Raw genomic sequence first — 19,218 nt, 5'->3', positions numbered from 1 at the left:
GCCCCCTCGACCACCCGCAGCGGGCCCTTCCCATTCGTCCGTGACGCGAGCGTGGCTCAACGCCGCGTGGGGGGGGGGGGGGGGGGGGGGAGGAAAACAGAGCACCCGCCGTGGGCCCCCGCCCTCCCCGACGCTCCTCCCCCAACGATAACCGAGCCGGATCGGACGGCCAGGACGCCCCCCGCAATTCAAAATCTCCCCGCCTAAGGCGCACGATGAGATCAATTATTAAATCGCAAGTTCAAAACCACACCCTCTCTCTCTCTATATCTCTGCGTGCGCGACGAATAAAAACCTCAAAAACCTCCTTTACAAAATTTGCCGAAAAAACAGAAAAAAAAATCAGAATCGAGAAAAGTTTCTCTCTCTGTTTCTCTCTCTCTCTCTCTCTCTCTCTCTCCTGGTTTGTCGAAGAAACAGAGGGTTACTGCAGAGGAGGGGCGGGACGGAGGGGAGCGATACTCCCTCGAGATGTCGACCCAGCACCGGCGCTCGTCGTTCTCGTCGTCCACGACGTCGTCCCTCGCCAAGCGGCACGCCTCCTCCTCCTCGTCGGAGAACCCCGGGAAGGCCGCCGCCGCCGCCGCCGCCCCGTCCCACCTGGCCAAGAAGCGGGCGCCCCTCGCCAACCTGACGAACCTCAAGGGCGGGGCAGGCGATGGCAATTCGCGAAGCTCATCGGCACCGTCCGCTTTGGTGGGTGTTTTATCTTTTTCTTTCTTCTTCTTCTTCTTCTTTTTTTTCGCTTTTGCTTTTGCCTTTTTCGGTTTGATTGTTCTGCTCGTTGCGTTCTGTTTGGTGGTTTGAGAAACGTGGGGGGGGGGCGCGGAGGAAGATGGTGGTGCGGAATTGGGATCTCTTGTTCTTTCTGCTTCCTCTGGTTGACGAGCAACGTTTCTTGCGTTTATGCTCTCCGCAGTGCATTTTGGCAAGTTTTTTTTCTTGTTTGGGCGCATGAGGGTCTCTTTTCGACGTATCTTTTTCTCGTTCGATCTTCTTGGGTGATCGGTGATCGGGGTGTCTAGGGTTGGTGTATCATGCAGCTAAGAGCAATGTTCGGATAATGTGTGGAAAACCTTGCGGCATTGTGTTTCTTGAAGCTTTGGGTTCCTCCTCAAGAATTTGGATGGATGATCCGGAGAGCAGCGCTTCTCTGCCGTTTGAGCTTGTTATGTGACGAATCATATTTTTCCAATTTCTGAGAACCAAAGATTTTGCACTATATGGTCCGGTTGATTCTCTGATAGATAGACCGGTTTGCAGTAGCCATTTCAGTCATGCTCATAAGAAGTCATGCTTAACATTGTAACTTAATAGATCTCTAAAGTGGTTTGGTGCTTTCGAGTAGTTGCATATACTGCTCCTGTGTTAGCCCATTGCAGATATTGATTAATGTTCAAGAGGTTGGCACAATTTACAGGGATTCCTTTTTACGTGTTTTCGAGAAAATTCCTAGTCCCGGAATGCCTAGGAACTATAGGAACTCTTATGCAATTTCAGGCTCACATGATTGTATTCAGTATATGACCATTTGTATGTATGTGGAATCTGGTCTAACATCCTATTTAAAATCCCTGATGGAAAAGATGAGCTGAATTTTGATTTTTGAAGGTGGCTAATGCAACGAAACTGGCAAAGGCGAGGAAGGGATCTTCTACTTCCGGCTCAAACATGGGCCTCTCAGGAAGTACTTTACCGAGATATGCTAGCACGAAACCATGTGGAGTGCTTCCTACTGTTCATCCTTCCATTCCAAGAATAGAGATAGCTGTCGATCCCGTACCGTGCAGCATGGTTGTTTCCCCCAGTAGATCAGACGTACATTCGGTTTCGCTGGATGAGAGCATGTCCACCTGCGAGTCTTTCAAGAGTCCTGATGTTGAGTACATCGACAATGATGATGTTTCAGTGGTTGATTCTATTGACAGGAAGACATTTAGCAATCTTTATATCTCAGATAGCGCAGCAAAAGCAGGTAATTATTCAAAACCTAAAATTTAGTGTGCTTTTCATGTGTTGTTCTATGATTCATACCGTCTTACAAGTCAATTTGACATCAATTCCTTGGCTATTCATGATTGGCCAGCGGTTAACATTTGCGAGAGAGATGCACTCATGGAGATGGAAACGGATGAGAAGATTGTCAATGTTGATAACAAGTACTCAGATCCACAACTCTGTGCAACCATTGCTTGTGACATTTACCAGCACTTACGTGCATCTGAGGTCCAGCCTTTTTTCTATATTATTCTATTTGCCTTATATGAGTTTTACTTCCGAATGTTTGAACTATGGTTTGATTAATAGGGTTTTCTTTGCATAATCAGAGGGAAAGCCTGCGCTATTAGTTCAGCTCAAGTCAAGTTGGTATAGGGTCCAATTTAGAGAGACTGCAGAGTGGCCTAGGGCATTATTACTTTTTTTCACCGCTCATCCCTCAAGAACAAATTCTTCGCAAGGCTTAAAGATCATGCTTACTAAGTCAGAGTTATGCTACCTTGTAAAGCTAGATGATCTCGTCGTACAGTTTGCACTAAATTGGAGTGTCAAGGTTTTGGGCAATCCTGATGTTGCTGACGACTAATGGAACAAATTTAACGGGATGGGGCATCTATCAAATAAAAGACAGCGATTCGGCGCCATATAATACGTAATCATAGAGTGGAAGCTAGATCATTCTTGTTAGAAACAATGGAATCTGATTCTACTTCTTGCCTTTCCGTACATTTTAAATGTTTCCAATGTAAACGGATGGTTTGTGATGACTATTTGACACATCATTTCATTAACATAGAAATCCAGAAACAGACATTTGTTTCCACAGGCTATATAACACACATACTAAATCAATGTTTGGAAATGAATAGGTGACTGATTGATACCAAACATCACTATGCACGGGCCTATGGCTAGACAGAATCCTGTTGACTTTGGATTCCGTTTTACTTCAAGTTGGCTGCACATACAAAAAGTTTGTTCATCTTGCCAATTTTGCAGGCAAAGAAGAGACCTTCCACTGATTTTATGGATAGAGTACAAAAGGATATAACTGCCAGCATGCGTGCCATACTAATTGATTGGCTTGTGGAGGTAATTGTGGCATTTAATTTGTCCTGGCTGAGAGTAAGATCCTAGATGTGACGTTGTTTGGAGGCTCAAGTTCCAGGTTGTATTGCAGGTGGCTGAAGAATACAGGCTTGTTCCCGATACACTGTACCTGACTATTAATTACATAGATCGGTATCTTTCAGGAAATGTGATGAATAGACAACGTCTACAGTTGCTTGGTGTTGCTTGCATGATGATTGCTGCGTAAGAAACAGATTTTTGCATTCCAAGCATTTGTCTTTTCCAAGTGTTGCCGAGGATCTTTTTGTAGAGACAAAATATTAAGTACACATTCTTATCATGGACAGAAAGTACGAGGAGATCTGTGCACCTCAGGTAGAAGAGTTCTGTTACATTACCGACAATACGTACTTCAAGGAGGAGGTTTGCATCTAACATTTTCGCGCAGTGGCCACTAAGTAGGATTTCCCTGTTTCTTTTCTTATGACTTTTATTAATGCAGTGGAGCATAATGTTTGTGTAGGTATTGCAAATGGAATCTTCTGTGTTGAATTACTTGAAGTTTGAATTGACCGCTCCCACTGTCAAATGCTTTTTAAGGTATGTTCGCGCTAATCATTACGTGCCATAATTTTCTTTTTTGCATTGCTTCATGAGGTGGTGACTGTTTATTCGGCAATGCGATGTAGACGATTTGTTCGTGCTGCTCAAGGGGTGAATGAGGTATCCATCTTCAGCTTTGCAACCAGCTTTCTGCATCAACTTATTCTCATGTCATTTAACTGTCTTCACTGTTGTGCAATGCATCTGCTTCTGCAACCATGCTTACAAAATTTGTTAGTTTTTACTTCTGAAAGTTTTCAAGAACAAAACTCATCTTATGAACTAAAAAATCGACAGTATAGGGGTCTTGCTGGTTAGTATTATGAATGTGTGATCTTAATGCTAATGAGACTCAGTATTTCTGGCTCTGCTATCTTCCATTTCCAGGTTCCATCTTTGCAGTTGGAGTGCATGGCCAACTATATTGCAGAACTCTCTCTACTAGAGTACAATATGCTTTGTTATGCTCCATCCCTTGTGGCTGCATCAGCAATATTTCTGGCCAAATTCGTCATCACCCCTTCTAAGAGACCCTGGGTATGGCCCTAACTGTTTGACTATCTTCTCTTCATTCATCCGGAGTGAACTAACAATCAGCAGGAAATATGTCCAACATTATCTTTTCGTTGCTTATGAACTGTGTATGAAGTTAGCTCAGGTTGCTTATGCAATACTGTGCAGGACCCAACGTTGCAGCATTACACTCTCTACCAGCCTTCCGATCTGGGAAACTGTGTCAGGGAACTGCATCGGCTGTGTTTTAACAGCCATGGTTCGACCTTACCGGCAATCAGGGAGAAGTACAGCCAACATAAGGTAGCGAGAAGACTATCTTGTTATCTCTTTGTTCGGAAAATGTGGATTTTTAAGGTTGTCATGTTAATTGAAAGCATTAGTATGATTTTTTTATACTTATATGTTGGTTTCTGTTTTCAGTACAAATACGTGGCGAAGAAGTATTGCCCTCCCTCAATACCTCCGGAGTTTTTCCACAATCATGTCTATTAGCCGGTGATGACACTCTGCTCCAATGCTCTGTTGGAAACCTATCCCCTCCCCGTTGCTCACTGGCAACTCTTAAGCGCGTTCACCCTATAACTGTTGATCGTCGAAGAGAGTGGATCCCAATTCACTTCCTAAGATTTTAGGATTTCTGTCTCTTTCCCCACTCTTCTTTGCAGAAATGTAAATCCCCTCCTCTCTTTCAAGTTCCGTCATTTTATTTTTCGCCGCTGATGATGTTGTACTCTGGTGCACGCAGTTGATTTTTCCCCGGCTGCACGGGTCGTATGGAGGATTAGTAGCTTCTTAATGATGAAATATCGTGGCAGATTTATTTTCTTTTCGTTCTGTTTTGGTGCTCTTTTCTCCACCGTATAATGAGCTCACTTCTGCGCAGAAGTCGGTGATGATGCCGGTAAGTTGACTGCTAATGTGAGATTCAAGCTCCCAATTTCTGTGACACAAAAATATTGCCCGTCCCACAGAACGTGTTTTTTAAGTAAAATTATATGCTTGGTAACCGTGAATTGCTTAATCGTCTTGATTTGATCTGTTCATGCACAAAGAGGGAACATGACTATATCAGAACATCTCTCTCAATTCGCATTTGTAGCAGAGTACTCTCTCTTCTAGCAGAGAAAGCTCTTGGTTATCATTATCAAGCAATATTTCTCTCTTGACAAGTAAAATTAGAGTACCCGAACCGGTCTACAAATTTGAATTCTATGCGGTGTGATAAACTGCAAATTAACATTTAAATAATACTTTCAGTGAGATTATTTGTAGCTAATTTTTATCATATCTCACCGATGACTCCGCATAAGGACCAGTAAATGCTTCCCGTCTCTTTAATTTTTGGAACTATAAGATATTCTTAATTAAACATTACGACCCATATTATGACTTGAATTTATTCGTCGAGTAAAAATATATGGTTTAGCAGGATGAGACCCCGAAATGATGTTATTGCATCTCATTGTTTTGTGCCGTTACGAATGTCTTTAATTTCACCCGTCATAAGAAAAAGTTAAGACATTACTTCTTCTTCTTTGCGAAAATTAACACTGTGATTAGCATAGATGAACTAGCTTTTAATGCACCGACCGCAAGTGAACGCAATACATTTTTTCGAGTCATAATAACATCAGATAGGTCACGTGTGAGCAGAGGCATTGAGCCACCAACAAATTGTAAGTAACGAATCAATCTCTTGGATGGTTCAATTTTTACATCAATTTTTACATCATTTCAGAGTTTTCACTGCTCCACCAGCATAGCCACCGATCCTTTGATTCAAATATGTAATCTCACGTACACCAATTACATGCAAGACTCGCTCCGGATCGATACTTCCACCTAATAAGATCCACATAAGTAGATGGAAATTGATCCATTTAGTCAAAGGAGTAGGGAAACTTTTTCTGTGTTCCGGTCAGAACGATACAAAACACTCTTCACATAATACACAAAAGAGGTTCAGACAAATAAACATAGCTTGTGTAAAGCCTCCTATATCTGGACAACCTTGGCAGATTCTTTTAGGGATGTAACATGTTTGAGCACGGACGTTCAGCCGTTACAGCATCACCAGGAGAAGTCACCTTATACAGCGCCTTAACACACTCTGCTTTTATTTCTAGGAAAAATGACTTCAGTAGTCTCTAAACTTTGACCCAATATTTGATGTCATCCTTGGAACTTTAATTCGCTCTATGTGATTGTTCAATGTCATCTTTTTGCTTGATCAAACAAGTGGAGGGGTTACCACAAAACCCCATCCATAAAACTATTATCAAAAGTGCAATTTAGTCCCTAAACTTTAGATAACAAAGTCACATCGGTCTTTTGGTACTATTTGTTGGAAAACATGTATTTTGATGATCACAAAACTATCCTTGTATAATATGTAATATAGTATATGCAGATATTCGTGGTGATATTTGAAAGGCTATGATGATATCCATGATAGCTTAAAGAGCTCAATGAAGACTAGATACGATGATGCAGATTTCCACACGAGGAGAATAAATTAGACACGATGAGATGTTCATAAGGACTTGCAATGACTATGATTGATTTGTGAAGTCTTTGGAAGCTGATAGGCTCAGAACTATAATGGGAAGTAGAATCCCAAGTCATTCTTACAATTTATTCGTGGGCAGCATCATGCACGTGCTAATTATGAGCATGGATGTGTGCTGATACGAAGTCACTAGTGATGTTGTTGATAATTTCATCCAAACAAATTATTGTTACCGACAAAGATTGGGAAAATTACCAAAAAAGTCCTAAACCTTTTGCAATTGTGCCAATTCAGTCCTAAACCCTTTTTTTTTTGCCATTTCAGTCCTAAACCTTTTACAATTGTGCCAATTCAGTCCATCCGGCCACTTTTGGCCGGCCGGCGTTGACGTGGACGCCGGCCGGCCAAAAGTGGCCGGATGGACTGAATTGGCACAATTGTAAAAGGTTTAGGACTGAAATGGCAAAAAAAAAAGGGTTTAGGACTGAATTGGCACAATTGCAAAAGGTTTAGGACTTTTTTGGTAATTTCCCTGACAAAGATTATAGCCACTAGTAGTTAGAAACACCACGACAGAAGAACTGAAAATCGTTAAAGATGAATGGGAAAATTCCAAAAAGGGGTGTGAAGTGGAATCATTTTCTCAAATAAGGATCTGAAGTGGATATTGTTTCAAATAAGGGCCTGAAGTGGCCAAATCGCCTCGTATAAGGGCCTTGTTTTAAATAAGGACCTTTGGTCGATGTGACTATTTCGTCGTCGAAGAAAGGGTATTTTAGTAAAAAAAATAAATTATAAATATATATTTTTTACTTTTTTTTTCTTTTTTCTTTTTCCTTTTTTCTTCTTCCCTCCCAGCCGTCATTGTGCCTGTCGCCGGCCTCAAGTAAGGGCCGCCCTCGCTCACCCGGCCCAAGCGAGGGTGACCTTGGCAAGGGTCACCTAGCTTGGCCTGGCCTCGCCCTCACTTGCCCAGGTGAGGGTGGCCTCTGCCGGCCATCGCTGGGCCGGCGAAGGGAAGAGAGGGATAAAAAAAAGAAAAGGAAAAGAAAAAGAAAAAAAATAAAAAATGAAAAAACCATTTGGCCGGTGAGGTCAGGTCCTTATTTGAGATTGATATGGCCACTTCAAGCCATTATTTGAGACAAGATTCACTTCAGGTTTTTATTTGAGAAAATGAGGGCACTTCATGTCTTTATTTGAGACAAAGTCCACTTCAGGCCCTTATTTGAAAAAAAAATGACTCTGCTTCGGGTCCCTTTTTGGAATTTTCCCAAGATGAATTGACACAATCATAATGCAACCTATTCACCCCCTCTAAGTTCTATTATTAGCCCCAACACTATTCACAAAATTTCATAACTACACAATTCCACAAATTTTAGAGTATCTTTTCATTCGAGAACGTTTTCTAAATTTATAGAAATATGCTATCTTTTAGTATGTTTTACCTTTTATGGTTTTATAAATATTATGACAATTCCATTTAACTATATTTAGCTTAAAATCTCTAAATGTGGAACTTAATTTAGAGTTGTATCGAGTTGATATATCTTGATATTATAAGTCAAGGTGTTTTAAGGATATCTAGAAATGATATTAATTCATCTATAGATTCTGGTATTTACATCAATCTAAATCTTGTTCCTAATTTTTTTGTTAATAAAATTTTCAAACTTTTTATTTCATGTTTTCATAATTGAATTTAGTTAAGTCTTGTGTTTAAAAGTTCTACAATTAATGATCCAAAAAAAATATTTTTATGAAAATTAAACTCACCGATTTACCTTAAATAAAAAAAATGAAGCACAAACAAGATATAGTTAATACAAGCAGGAGTTTTTATCAATGAATTAATATTGTTTATAGATAACCTTATGGAAATAGTTAGACTTAAAATAGTAGAAAAAATTAACCCAGTACAACTTTGAATGGGCTTCCGCTTTTGCTATTATGGAGATCATATTCTAAAATATAATTAAATAGAATTGTCATAATATTTAAAAAGACCGAAACGACAAAAAAAAAAAACCTAACAAAAACTTCATATTCTTTATGTAGGAAAAGGTTTGGAATGAAGGTATTCTAAAATTTGACCAATAACGTATCTGCGAAAATTTGTAAATAATACATAATGATTAATTTAACATTGTTATATAATATTAATGGATTAGATTGAGTAATTGAAATTTTAGGGGTTAGATTGCACGCTTCGCAATAATTTAGACACTAAATTGCACATTTAACACATACTTTAGGAGCTTGTGACTTTTATTTCGTCGTTTGATCAAACAAAAAGACTGCATTAAACTTTCAGAAATAGTTCAAAGACCACGTTAAGCGAGCTAAGAATCCAAAGATGAAATTTCACACCACGTCGAACGAGTCAAAGATGGAAAGATGAGATTTCACATTGCACTGAAACATATAGATTATTAGCATCATTTTTCGCTTCTTTCTGCCGCCGCTTTATCTCCTCCTTATACAACAGCAGGTGCCACTGTTCTGCCATTTGGTTCCACCTTCTTGTCTTCCTCTGCTCCACCAATCTACGCCACACTGACTATGTCAACCTTCGCGGCCACATTCTTGTCGACTTCATCCGCCTTCTTCTCGCAGCCCTTCAGGAGTTCACGAATCCTCGAGGCCAGGCTCGTCTTAGCTTGAGGAGATACGCCGTGCTTACCGATCATCGACTCCAATACCGCCTCAGTGAGTTGTCTGTTCTCGATCACCGTGTTCAAGGCTTCGGGTACGGATCCGTCTTCAGAGAAGGCAATCTGTAACCCAGAGGAGGAAAAACAATTGATGAATAAGTTACATTAAGCCTCAAAGAGCTACCTTGCTTTAGATTTGGCAACAATCAAGAGAAGACAGCTGAGTAACTATTTAGCTAACCGTCGATGCACTCAGACTTTCGTATTCGTAAAACTTGATCACTAACCGTCAATGACCCGTTTGGCGATTGTGTGAATAGGATCGAGGAACCGGGCGGGAAGGTTTTGTCCTTGAAAGCCTTGCAGAATTTCTCAACTGCAGCAGCCTCGGCATCAGTGTAAGTACCAACAGATTGCCAGTATTTGACGCAGTTCTCGGTGACCTTCTCTGCATATTGAGCTCCCGTCAATGGCAATATCATTGTCACCCGAGAGAACTTCTCGAACGGACCTGCGTGAATTTGCCACACCAGATGATCATCCCAATCCAAACTTAAAAATAATTAACCACGAGAACAGAACTAAAACTGTTTCCCAAGTGAAATCTGTGCAAAGAGGGAAGACAGAGTCGTGGTCTCCTCCATAATCGATCAGTTTTGAGTCTGAGAGTGAACTCATTTCTAAACGTCAACTTCTCTAGCTTTATTGAACGATGCAACTAGAACTTAATTTTAATCTGCAACATATAGTATAGCATGCACAGCTCCCCTCTGTTTCCGACACGAACAGTTTGTTCATTCTTAGCCTCTTGTTGGGGAACTAGGGAACTATCATCAACGTAAAAACACTAAAAACAAAGTAAGCATGATGAAACCAAAGTGAACATTGAAGAACAAAGGGCAACCAAAGAGTTTGATATTCATCTTGCAATTGGTTGGAGGACTAGGTTGAAATGTCCCCTACACGACACAAGCATGACAGATGAAAGAAGAGAAGCTCCTCCTCCTACACCTCGTATCGTCAGTAAGGTTTACATGACGATAATAAGGCTGACAAATCCTTGCTTGCACGGAATCTTGGACAATTAACCATCTATCAGTGCATGCCGGCAAAAACGATAACCCGTACGTGCATCAATCACATACAGATGGTCTAGTTTAGTCTAGACCAGCATCTTGCAAAGGGGATAAGACGGACAACCAACCGACGGGACCAAGATCCGGTTTATGGTCTAGTTCAGTCTAGACCAAGAACCAGATCGACTCGATATTGACTGGGCGAGTCCGGTCGTGCACCCGCTTAAACAACCAGGCATCTTCCGATTCGAAGAGGTCCGGCTTGTTAGGGCTACAATAATCTTACACGTCAATTCATTCGATTAAGTTTCTTCACTACTGGTTTTAATTTAATAGATCAAGGATAAAAGAAAAATAGATCGTGTGTTCATATGTTGTTTTCAAAGTTTCATACATGGTAGACATCTCAACATTAACTATATATATTGTTCTAATAATCTCTATCTTAATTGACATATTGTCATTGGGGATTAATTATTTTTTGGAAATTCACAAAGAAGAAAAAGAAAAAGAAAAGAGTTGACGTCATGTGAGGGGGAACCAAAGGCGACGAGTCAACTCGCCATTTGGTCTTCACGAGGATCAGCCTGGACCAATAATAACTTTTAGGGTTAATAACATAAAAATTCTCAAACTGGTACATTTATGACAAATTTATCCAAAACTAACTCCAAATTTGTACATTGGTGAGAAATTTACTCTCCATTAGTTTTTGTTAAATTTTACTGTCAAATTACTGATTTGGACGACACGTGACAGTTGACGGGATACCGATTTGGGGTTTCACCCTTTGTTTATCACAAGTGTACTAATTTGTGGCTTTTTGTGAAATTAATCTAAAATGAAAATTAATGAATGGTAAATTTATCACGAATATATCGATTTTTCGTAGTCCTAATCCTAACTTTCGTAACTTAAAAAGACCCCACTTGTGGGACCCACGAGTATGGTGGACGGACGGATCAGAATTCGCTCCGACAACGCGAGAGAATCCAGCGCGACCGACGGCGCGTGTCCGCCGTTCCGAAGTCGTCCACGGAACGGAAAGTCGTCGGGAACCAAAAGAACAGACGCAAAAGTCTCCTAATTTACCCCCTCAAGCCCAAAAACAGAGGAAGACACAAAGAATGGAAAAACCGCCTCGGACTTGGTCTCTCGCGAGTTACCACCATCCGGCGAGTCGCATCATCATCGGATCGCTCGATGAAACAAAGGGACTCAGACCATCATCGTTGGCAATTTCAAAAGTCAAGAAATTTGCAGATGACACGTACCCGTGACGATGTCCCTGAAGAACTCGACGCAGTCGGCCAGCTCCTCCGCGCTCTTGCCGCTCCACTTGGCGGCGAGGGACGGCAGCGCCGCATCCTCCAGGTAGACGCCGATCGCCGTGAACTTGATGAACTTCCCCTGGATCTCCAGACCTCTCACTCCTGCCCCCATCCCCCCAAAACCAAACGAAAATATGATTTTCTTTTCCTTTTTCAAAAAAGACGAAGTGTAGAAACAATAACTAAGGACGGGCGAAGCCAGAAAAAGTCTCACGGGGCACCACCTGCGCCGCCGAGGAAGTGGGTCTTGGCGGAGCCAGGCGGCTTGACGGACGGCGGGAACTTGACGGACTCCACCTGGACCTCGCTGACGGCGGCGGAAGGTGGCGGCGGCGCCATCGTTTGCCTAGCTGCTGATCCGGCGAGGCCCTGCGACGTCGTCGACGGAGTGAGCCGGAGGTCGTGAGCTTCGAGCGACGCCGGGAGCGAGAGGAGGAGGAGGAGGAGGAGGATGGCCGTGTAGAGTTCGCAGTGAGTTCGGGGGGCGCTATAATTGGAGGGAGAGCGAGAGGGGATGGAGGGTAGATACGGGTCCACGTGCGTCGGTTCGGGTCTTGCCGTCTACCACCCGCCGCTCCCACGCTCCACGTGTACGGTCAGATCTCCCCTAGCCCCTTTGACCCCGATGCACGCACGCGCGGCGTCGGATTCAGAAGATTATGATCATCGGGGGATCGATGATCCGACGGCCCGCGTTTGCCGACCCCATCTGGATCGCGTGTGCACCCCCCCGGCCTCGCACGACTTGCTCTGATGAACGGATTGAGCTCGCGCGCGGGTTCGGAACGGGCGGTGAATGGTGCGATTGCGACCCAATGTCTGTGGGCCGTTGATTTCAACGAATCTCGGCGAGTCCCACGTCATCTAACGGTTCATGTAAATTTTGGCTTGCGCGAGGGCTTCAGAAAGATCAACGGCGACTTTCGACGGGCTTTACGTGTTTATCTCTATATGTTTTTTTGAAAGGGTTTGGATAATTTCATTTAACTAGATATTAAATTCCAAATCCAATTTACCCAAAAAAAAAAATCTCAAATCCGAAAAGGGTAAAAATTTTGCACTTTTAATTTGGGTGATTTGAGCGATCCTTGCATTTCACGGAAATAATTAGAGATGGTCTCGAATTGTGACGGTAATAAAGATAGGATAACGACATTGATAGTCCTTAAATTTTGCGAAAATTTCAAATAAGGGCACGAAGTAACTTCATTTTCTCAACTAAGTACCTAGAAGTTCTATTATTTTTTCAAAAAAGAGTTTGACCTAACTAACTAATCAAGGGCATTTTCTTCCATTTTACATTTTTTAAATTATTTTTTCCCTTTTTCATTTTCTTCTTTCCCATCTCTTTTTTGCCATTTCTTTTTTTTTTCTCCCGCCAGCCATCAATGGTGGGCCGGCCCGGCAACCCTCGCTAGCCACCGGACAAAGGCTCTGTTGGCCATTGGCAAGGGCCCTCGTCGGCCAGCAATGGCTTTCGATGGTGGAAAAAAAAGAAATGGGAAAGAAGAAAAGAAAAAAAAGGGAAAAAAAATAAAAGGACGAAAATGCCCTTGATTATTGGTGAGGTTATACCATTATTTGAGAAAATAATGGCACTTGCTTTTCTTTGAGAAAATGTAGCCTTTATTTATTCCTTATTTGGAATTTTTCCTTAAATTTTTGCCCATCCTTTAATGCTATCTTTGGACTTTTTAATATCTACTCAATGTGGTCCTACCGCTAAAGATTTGATGAATTTTTGCTTAGTTGCCAAAGTTACTTACTCGTCAATTTTTATTCTATTTCGTCCTCAAATTTATTTATTCAGTTCCGTCCTTAAACTTCTATATTAGCTAATAGCTTTCGCTTGAACATGGCGAGGCTCATCCGATAGTCTTCAAGATAACCCTAATCTAAGGACTTTATATTTTCGACACATCGCCATCCCCTTGACAAGATATACACACTACACTCAGCTTCGATGCTGTTATCAGATGTGCCGACCTACTCCCACGAGAGCATTACTCACCGTCTATGAAAAAAGAACGCATAAAAGAGGACGCGCAGTTCGCTCTTTCGTTTCGACCCAATAAGAAAAAAACGCATGGAAGAACGGAAGAGGAGATGAGTTAGGTGGCGGTGGTGCGTGATGGGAAGTGGTAGGTGGAAACGTGGATGCAGAAGCACCATGGCATGGCCTTCGCCTTCACCGGTCACTCTTCTCTGTCCGTCTCTGGCCTCGTTCGCTTCCCATCTACCTAATCCAACAATGCAATCATCCCCCTTTCATAGATTGGTCCGCCTATCTATTCCGTACGGATGACCAAATGCCCCAAGAAACTTCTTCAACTTATGTTCGGAGGATACAGGATACTTCTACCCTTCAAAAAACAGAAGAAGAAAAAAACAGTTTTATTCGTGGGATCATAATACCCACCCATTAATCTTTGGATAAAAACCACAAAAGAATCTTAAACTATGCCCGGCGTGATACAATTACCTTAAACGTTTTTCCGTGATACCAAAAAATCCAAAATTGTACATATGTGACAATTTACCCTCCGTCAAATTTCTGTCAATGAGAACTGTTAAAAATTTACCTATATAGATGCCAGAAATGCAAACGATGTTGATAAGGCGCCCACGTGGCTTAAGTGAAATAAATACGACGTTGTTTTGGCTGAAAAATCATTTAACAGAATTTTAATGGAGGGTAAATATATCATATATTTATAAGTTTGGAGTTTTTAAAAGTTTATGATAGTTATGTCAGTGGGCATAATTTGAGATTTTATGTGACTTTTTCCTTTGCTCTTTTCGTCCAAATAAGCTTATGTGGCTGTTGACGCGGCAAACGATGAATACGTATACATGTTTAAGAACATGCTTAGTCCTAATTGTCAAAACAGCTTATCTCGATGGAAAAGTTAAGTTGCGGATATTTTTTTCTCACGAGCAAAAGTTGGCTTTTTTTTTTCGTTCATTTGAAAAGTGGAGGCCTCTTGTCTCTAGGTATAAGTTCATGCTTTTTTTTTTTGGTAGCATTTGTGGCATTTAGTTCCTATGGGTTCCATTTCTTAAATTGAACGAAATTTAAGGTTTTTTTAAGGGCAAAAAAGAATGGAGAGGATGGATCAGCACTAGCAATTCCCTCTAGATGTTATCATTAAAGTCTTAGATTGGTCATGGTTGTTCGGTTTGAGTCATAGCAATTTCGTACTACCCGCAACCCAAAAGATCTCAAATAGGTAAGCCCCTCTCTAGCACTGTAGTCTTTCCAAACATGTTATTAGCCGGAAAGTCTCTCGACATAAGATATGCCGTAATTAGACAACGGAACATGAACCGTTTAGAAGTTTGTTAAACACTTAAATCGAACTCTTGACCTCGTGGAACATATATGGCCCCTTTAGCGCTTGGCCAACTAACTTGGTGATTAACAATTACTCAGAATCCACAATTACCCTGATGGAGCATACAAGTCAATATCATGAAGTGGACGCTCAATCTGTTTCTTTTAAAACAGTGGAAAACGATTACTGTACCAATTCTAGGAAAGTTAATAGGCAAATAGTCAATACCTAACATCATCATCATTCATGCGACAGTGGCAAGACAGAATAGTGTCGACTTTCGATTTCGATTTTTCTCCAAGTTGGCTGTACATGCAAAGGTTTACGTTGCCGTATCAGAAATTAATGGCGGCTTTCTGATTCTGTATCCTGATATTTGTTCATCTCTTTCCCTTTTTGCTGGCAAAGAAGTGTCGGAATATATACCAAAAAAGTAGGTGGACATGAACATTTTTCGCTCCCAAGGCACAAAAGAGGTCCAAGCATAAACATATCCATTAGGTGTAATCGAAATTAGCTATGTCTGGCCAAGTTGGGCAGATTATTTGAAGTTATGCATCATGTCAGGGCACCTTAAAGGCACTCTCGCTTTTATTTCTGCTGCTGCTGTATCCACACCTGATACAGCACCACACCTGATGCAGCACCAGATCCCTCCTTGTTCTCCACTTCTTTCTCTTCAATTGCTCCACCAATTTGGAGCCACTTTCTAGTCGGCTTGGCGCGTCTTAGTCTTGCCGTCCTTGAGGAGTGCGCAAATCCTCACTGCTACGCTCATCCTAGCTTGAGGACATATGCCTTGCTTGCCATTCATCGTCCCCAGTAACACCCCCAGGAGTCGTCTGTTCTCAATTACTGCGTTCGGGGCTTCCGGTATGGATCCATCTTCAGATAAGGTAATATGTAACCCAGAGGAGTAAATGGCAGCTTTAGAGAAGATTGATCATGCAAGTGAATTTAGCCTTGAAAGAGCTACTTGCGTTAGTGGGCAGCAATCGAGCGAGACTAGCTGAGCAATTACTTAGCTAACAATGGATGCACTCAAGACTTTCCGTATTCATGAAACTGAGTCAGAGTTCAAAAGCCTCACTGACCATCAACGGCCCCTTTGGCGTCTGTGCGAATAGGATCGAGGTGCCGGGTCAGAAGGATTGATCCTTGAAAGCCTCTCGAAATTTCTTAATCTCAGTGGCATCGGCATCAGTGTGAGTTCCACCATAAAAATGCCAGTCTTCGACACACTTTCCAGCGACCTTCTCTGCGTATTGAGGAACCGTCAATGGCAATATCAGGGACACCCGCCAGAACTTCTCGAACGGACCTGCGGGAAACAGTCGCACTATTTTATCGATCCAACTGAACCCGAACAAAAAACATACGTGGACACCGCTCCATAATAAATTGGTTTTGAGTCTGATAGTGAATTTCTTATTCAATGTCAAATTCTCTAGCTTGATCGGATGAGACAACTGCAGCTAATTTTCCTCTGCAATTCATACAATAGTCTGCCCGTCCCCTATGTGACAATCTATTCATCCTCACTCTCACATTAGGGAACTACCGAACTGAAGCTCTTCTATGCAAATTCAATTTACGAATTACTGATGCAAAATATGAATGAGCAAATTAGTATAAAAAAAGAGCAGTAAGCTTAGACTAAGCCAGGGTGAATAATGAAGATGAAGACCAAGGGCAACCAAAAAGCGACTGATATCAGCATCTCAATATTCATCTTGCGAGTTGCAATAGGTTGGAGAACGTGGATTGTAATGACTCATCTGACATCTGTATCTTCTAATCGTTAGGTCTACTCTGTCCGGCCGGCGTTGCCCTCAAGCCCGGTGAAGACATTTCCTTCGCATTCAAAGTAGCATTAGCGCTACCTAGAGAAATCAACTTCATGAGAAGGCTACAGACGATACAAGCAATCAAAGTACGATCGCTGAAAGAACACAAGCTCATCCGATGCCTCAAATCATCAGCAAGTTCTTCGCAACATTTATGAGGGCAACAACGCTTGCTTGCCCGGAATGTTGGACGGCTAACTGTCCATCAGTGCGTGCCAACAAAACCAAAAGCAGCAAACCTATGCGCAACGAATCGCTCAACAACAGCAAGATTGCTCCTCTAGAAGAAGTTGATGACATCCTATAACGTGAGAGATCACTAGTTCGAACCAGCACTTTGAAACCAGGGCTCCAAGGACCACCCAACCAATGGGACCAAGAACCGGCTCATGGTTTTGTTCAGTCTAGACCTAGAACTGCATTGAACCGACGGCCATGGGAACCCGCGTCGACACAAAGTGTCGATGGTTGGTGTGGGCAAAACGCTACGGATCGAGAATCCGACGGGGCATCTTTTGATTCAAACAGGTCTAGCTAATCATCTCAGTCACACTTTTTCTCTCACCGAATATCTTCTTCTCAAGAAAAGTTAGGCAAGTAGCAGTAGTACGTATCTTCCTCTGAAATCAGCATACAAGTGAAAACAACAACAGAAGAAAAAATTTACTTGTAGAGAAAAACAGTAGAAGGGAAAAATGCATATTCTTAAAACGAAATCGAAAGGTTACGTTCGGGAGTTTTGGATTACAAAAAAACATCAAAATTTGTGAGTTGCAAGATTTAATGGGCGAAAAGCAAACTTAACGAGTCAATCCAACAGGTCAAATCTATTGAAATTGCGAGATCAATTATTATCTAACCTGATTTACCGTACTGCCCCTCAAGCAAAAAAAATTTAAAGTAAAAATAAAATAAAAGGGAGTACCACATTCCGCAACAGCCAACAAAAAATTGCTTCGGATCGGGTCACTCGAGTAATTATTTCGGTAACAAAACGTGTCATGCATTCATAAAACCCTCTATACCAACCACAAAGTTGCATCATCGGACCGCTTAAATTTTTTCAAGAACTTATATTTTTAAAAAGGTCTTATTATAATTAAAGAGTGTCTTCAAACACTTATTAAAATATAAATTTTTTGAAAATATTGATAGTGCATATCATGAAAAGAGCTAATGCATTGAAAATTGTAAATCTTTTTTATTTAGTTATTTCTCAAGTGTGGATAGGAAGACAGAGCAACTCAGACTATCGGTCGGAAGTTCGAAATTCAACAAAATTAGAGCATCACATGCCTGGTTAGCTCGATGCACACCGATGAGTGAAAGAATTTCTGAGTGGAACACGGACCTGTGATGACGTCTCTAAAAAACTCGACGGACTCTGCAAGCACCGCCGCGCTCTTGCCGCTCCACTTGGCGGCGAACAGCGGCAGCGCTGCATCCTCCAGGTAGACGCCGATCGCCGTGACCTTGATCGACTTTCCCTCGATCTCCAGATCTCTCAATCCTATGTCCCAACCACAAAAAAGAAAAGGAATGATTAACTTCCCTTCTAAAGAATGAATAAACAATATAACAATGACAGCGCCAACGAAAACCGGAAACTCATGGAGGGTTGAGGTTCTAGCGACGAGAGAGGAACCTGCGCCTCCAAGGAAGAGGGTTTTGGCGGAGCCCGGCGGTTTCACGTACGGCGGGAACTTGATGGACTAGACCTGGACCTCGCTCACAGCGACAGAAGGCGACCGCGTCATTGTTGCCAGCTCTTCGCTTTGGTGCGTCTTGCAACGTCTGTAGGTGAGAACGCGTACTCTCGGCTACAACGCAATGGTGTCTTGGAGCGGGTTTGGGCCGTTTTAAACGGGAGGGAGTGAGAGGCGGAGAGGGATGCACCGGCGACAAAGTTCATAGCTTGGTCCTATAATCTCAATTCAGCACCTACGTAGAAATCCTAAACATTAATAATAGATACTAAAGCTGGATGTCGATGTCTTCGTAGACAAACGAGTTTTCATAACTTTCACTTGGACCATCTGTGTCACGCCCCGAACCCCTCGAAGTGCGATCAACCCACGTACCGGTCGATTTTGATGCGACGTCCCAGGACGCATCGCCGACCCATCTCGCAAACCAGAGCATAAGGCACATGCGGAAGCAATAATTAAAACACCCGTACAAAACAATACATGACCAAGGGTAGCAGGAACATCGAACAATTCAAAGCCTAATAATCAAGATTTGCATTGAACTTCAAAACATATACAATGTTCAC

The 19,218-nt window shown here is 42.0% G+C and overlaps 2 protein-coding genes and 1 pseudogene across 2 annotated transcripts; 1 reads left to right on the top strand and 2 right to left on the bottom strand.

Moving 5' to 3' along the window:
* The first annotated feature begins 266 nt into the window (after positions 1-266).
* LOC115666814 (cyclin-A1-1) lies at positions 267-5,013 on the top strand. The gene is made up of 11 exons (XM_056305100.1): positions 267-696; positions 1,612-1,975; positions 2,087-2,226; positions 2,998-3,090; positions 3,179-3,312; positions 3,417-3,492; positions 3,593-3,669; positions 3,759-3,792; positions 4,060-4,209; positions 4,354-4,488; positions 4,609-5,013. The coding sequence occupies exons 1-11, from the start codon at positions 472-474 to the stop codon at positions 4,678-4,680; spliced, it is 1,500 nt and encodes a 499-aa protein (XP_056161075.1). The 5' UTR covers positions 267-471; the 3' UTR covers positions 4,681-5,013.
* A 3,966-nt stretch (positions 5,014-8,979) lies between these two features.
* Positions 8,980-12,231, bottom strand: LOC115667057 (chalcone--flavanone isomerase-like). Its single transcript, XM_030588694.2, has 4 exons — positions 11,986-12,231; positions 11,705-11,863; positions 9,642-9,865; positions 8,980-9,477 (listed from the first exon to the last, which is right to left on the bottom strand). Exons 1-4 carry the CDS (start codon positions 12,098-12,100, stop codon positions 9,247-9,249), a joined length of 729 nt encoding a protein of 242 aa, XP_030444554.1. The 5' UTR covers positions 12,101-12,231; the 3' UTR covers positions 8,980-9,246.
* Positions 12,232-15,419: 3,188 nt separating this feature from the next.
* On the bottom strand, positions 15,420-18,715 carry LOC115667073 (chalcone--flavanone isomerase-like; annotated as a pseudogene).
* Positions 18,716-19,218: the final 503 nt, after the last annotated feature.

This window comes from Syzygium oleosum, unplaced genomic scaffold (assembly GCF_021117445.2).
Source record: "Syzygium oleosum isolate NSW1041296 unplaced genomic scaffold, Sole_v2.1 Sole_v2.02, whole genome shotgun sequence".
NCBI lineage: Eukaryota > Viridiplantae > Streptophyta > Magnoliopsida > Myrtales > Myrtaceae > Syzygium > Syzygium oleosum.
Note: the sequence above shows the minus strand (reverse complement) of the source record. Positions and strands in the feature narration are given on the sequence as shown.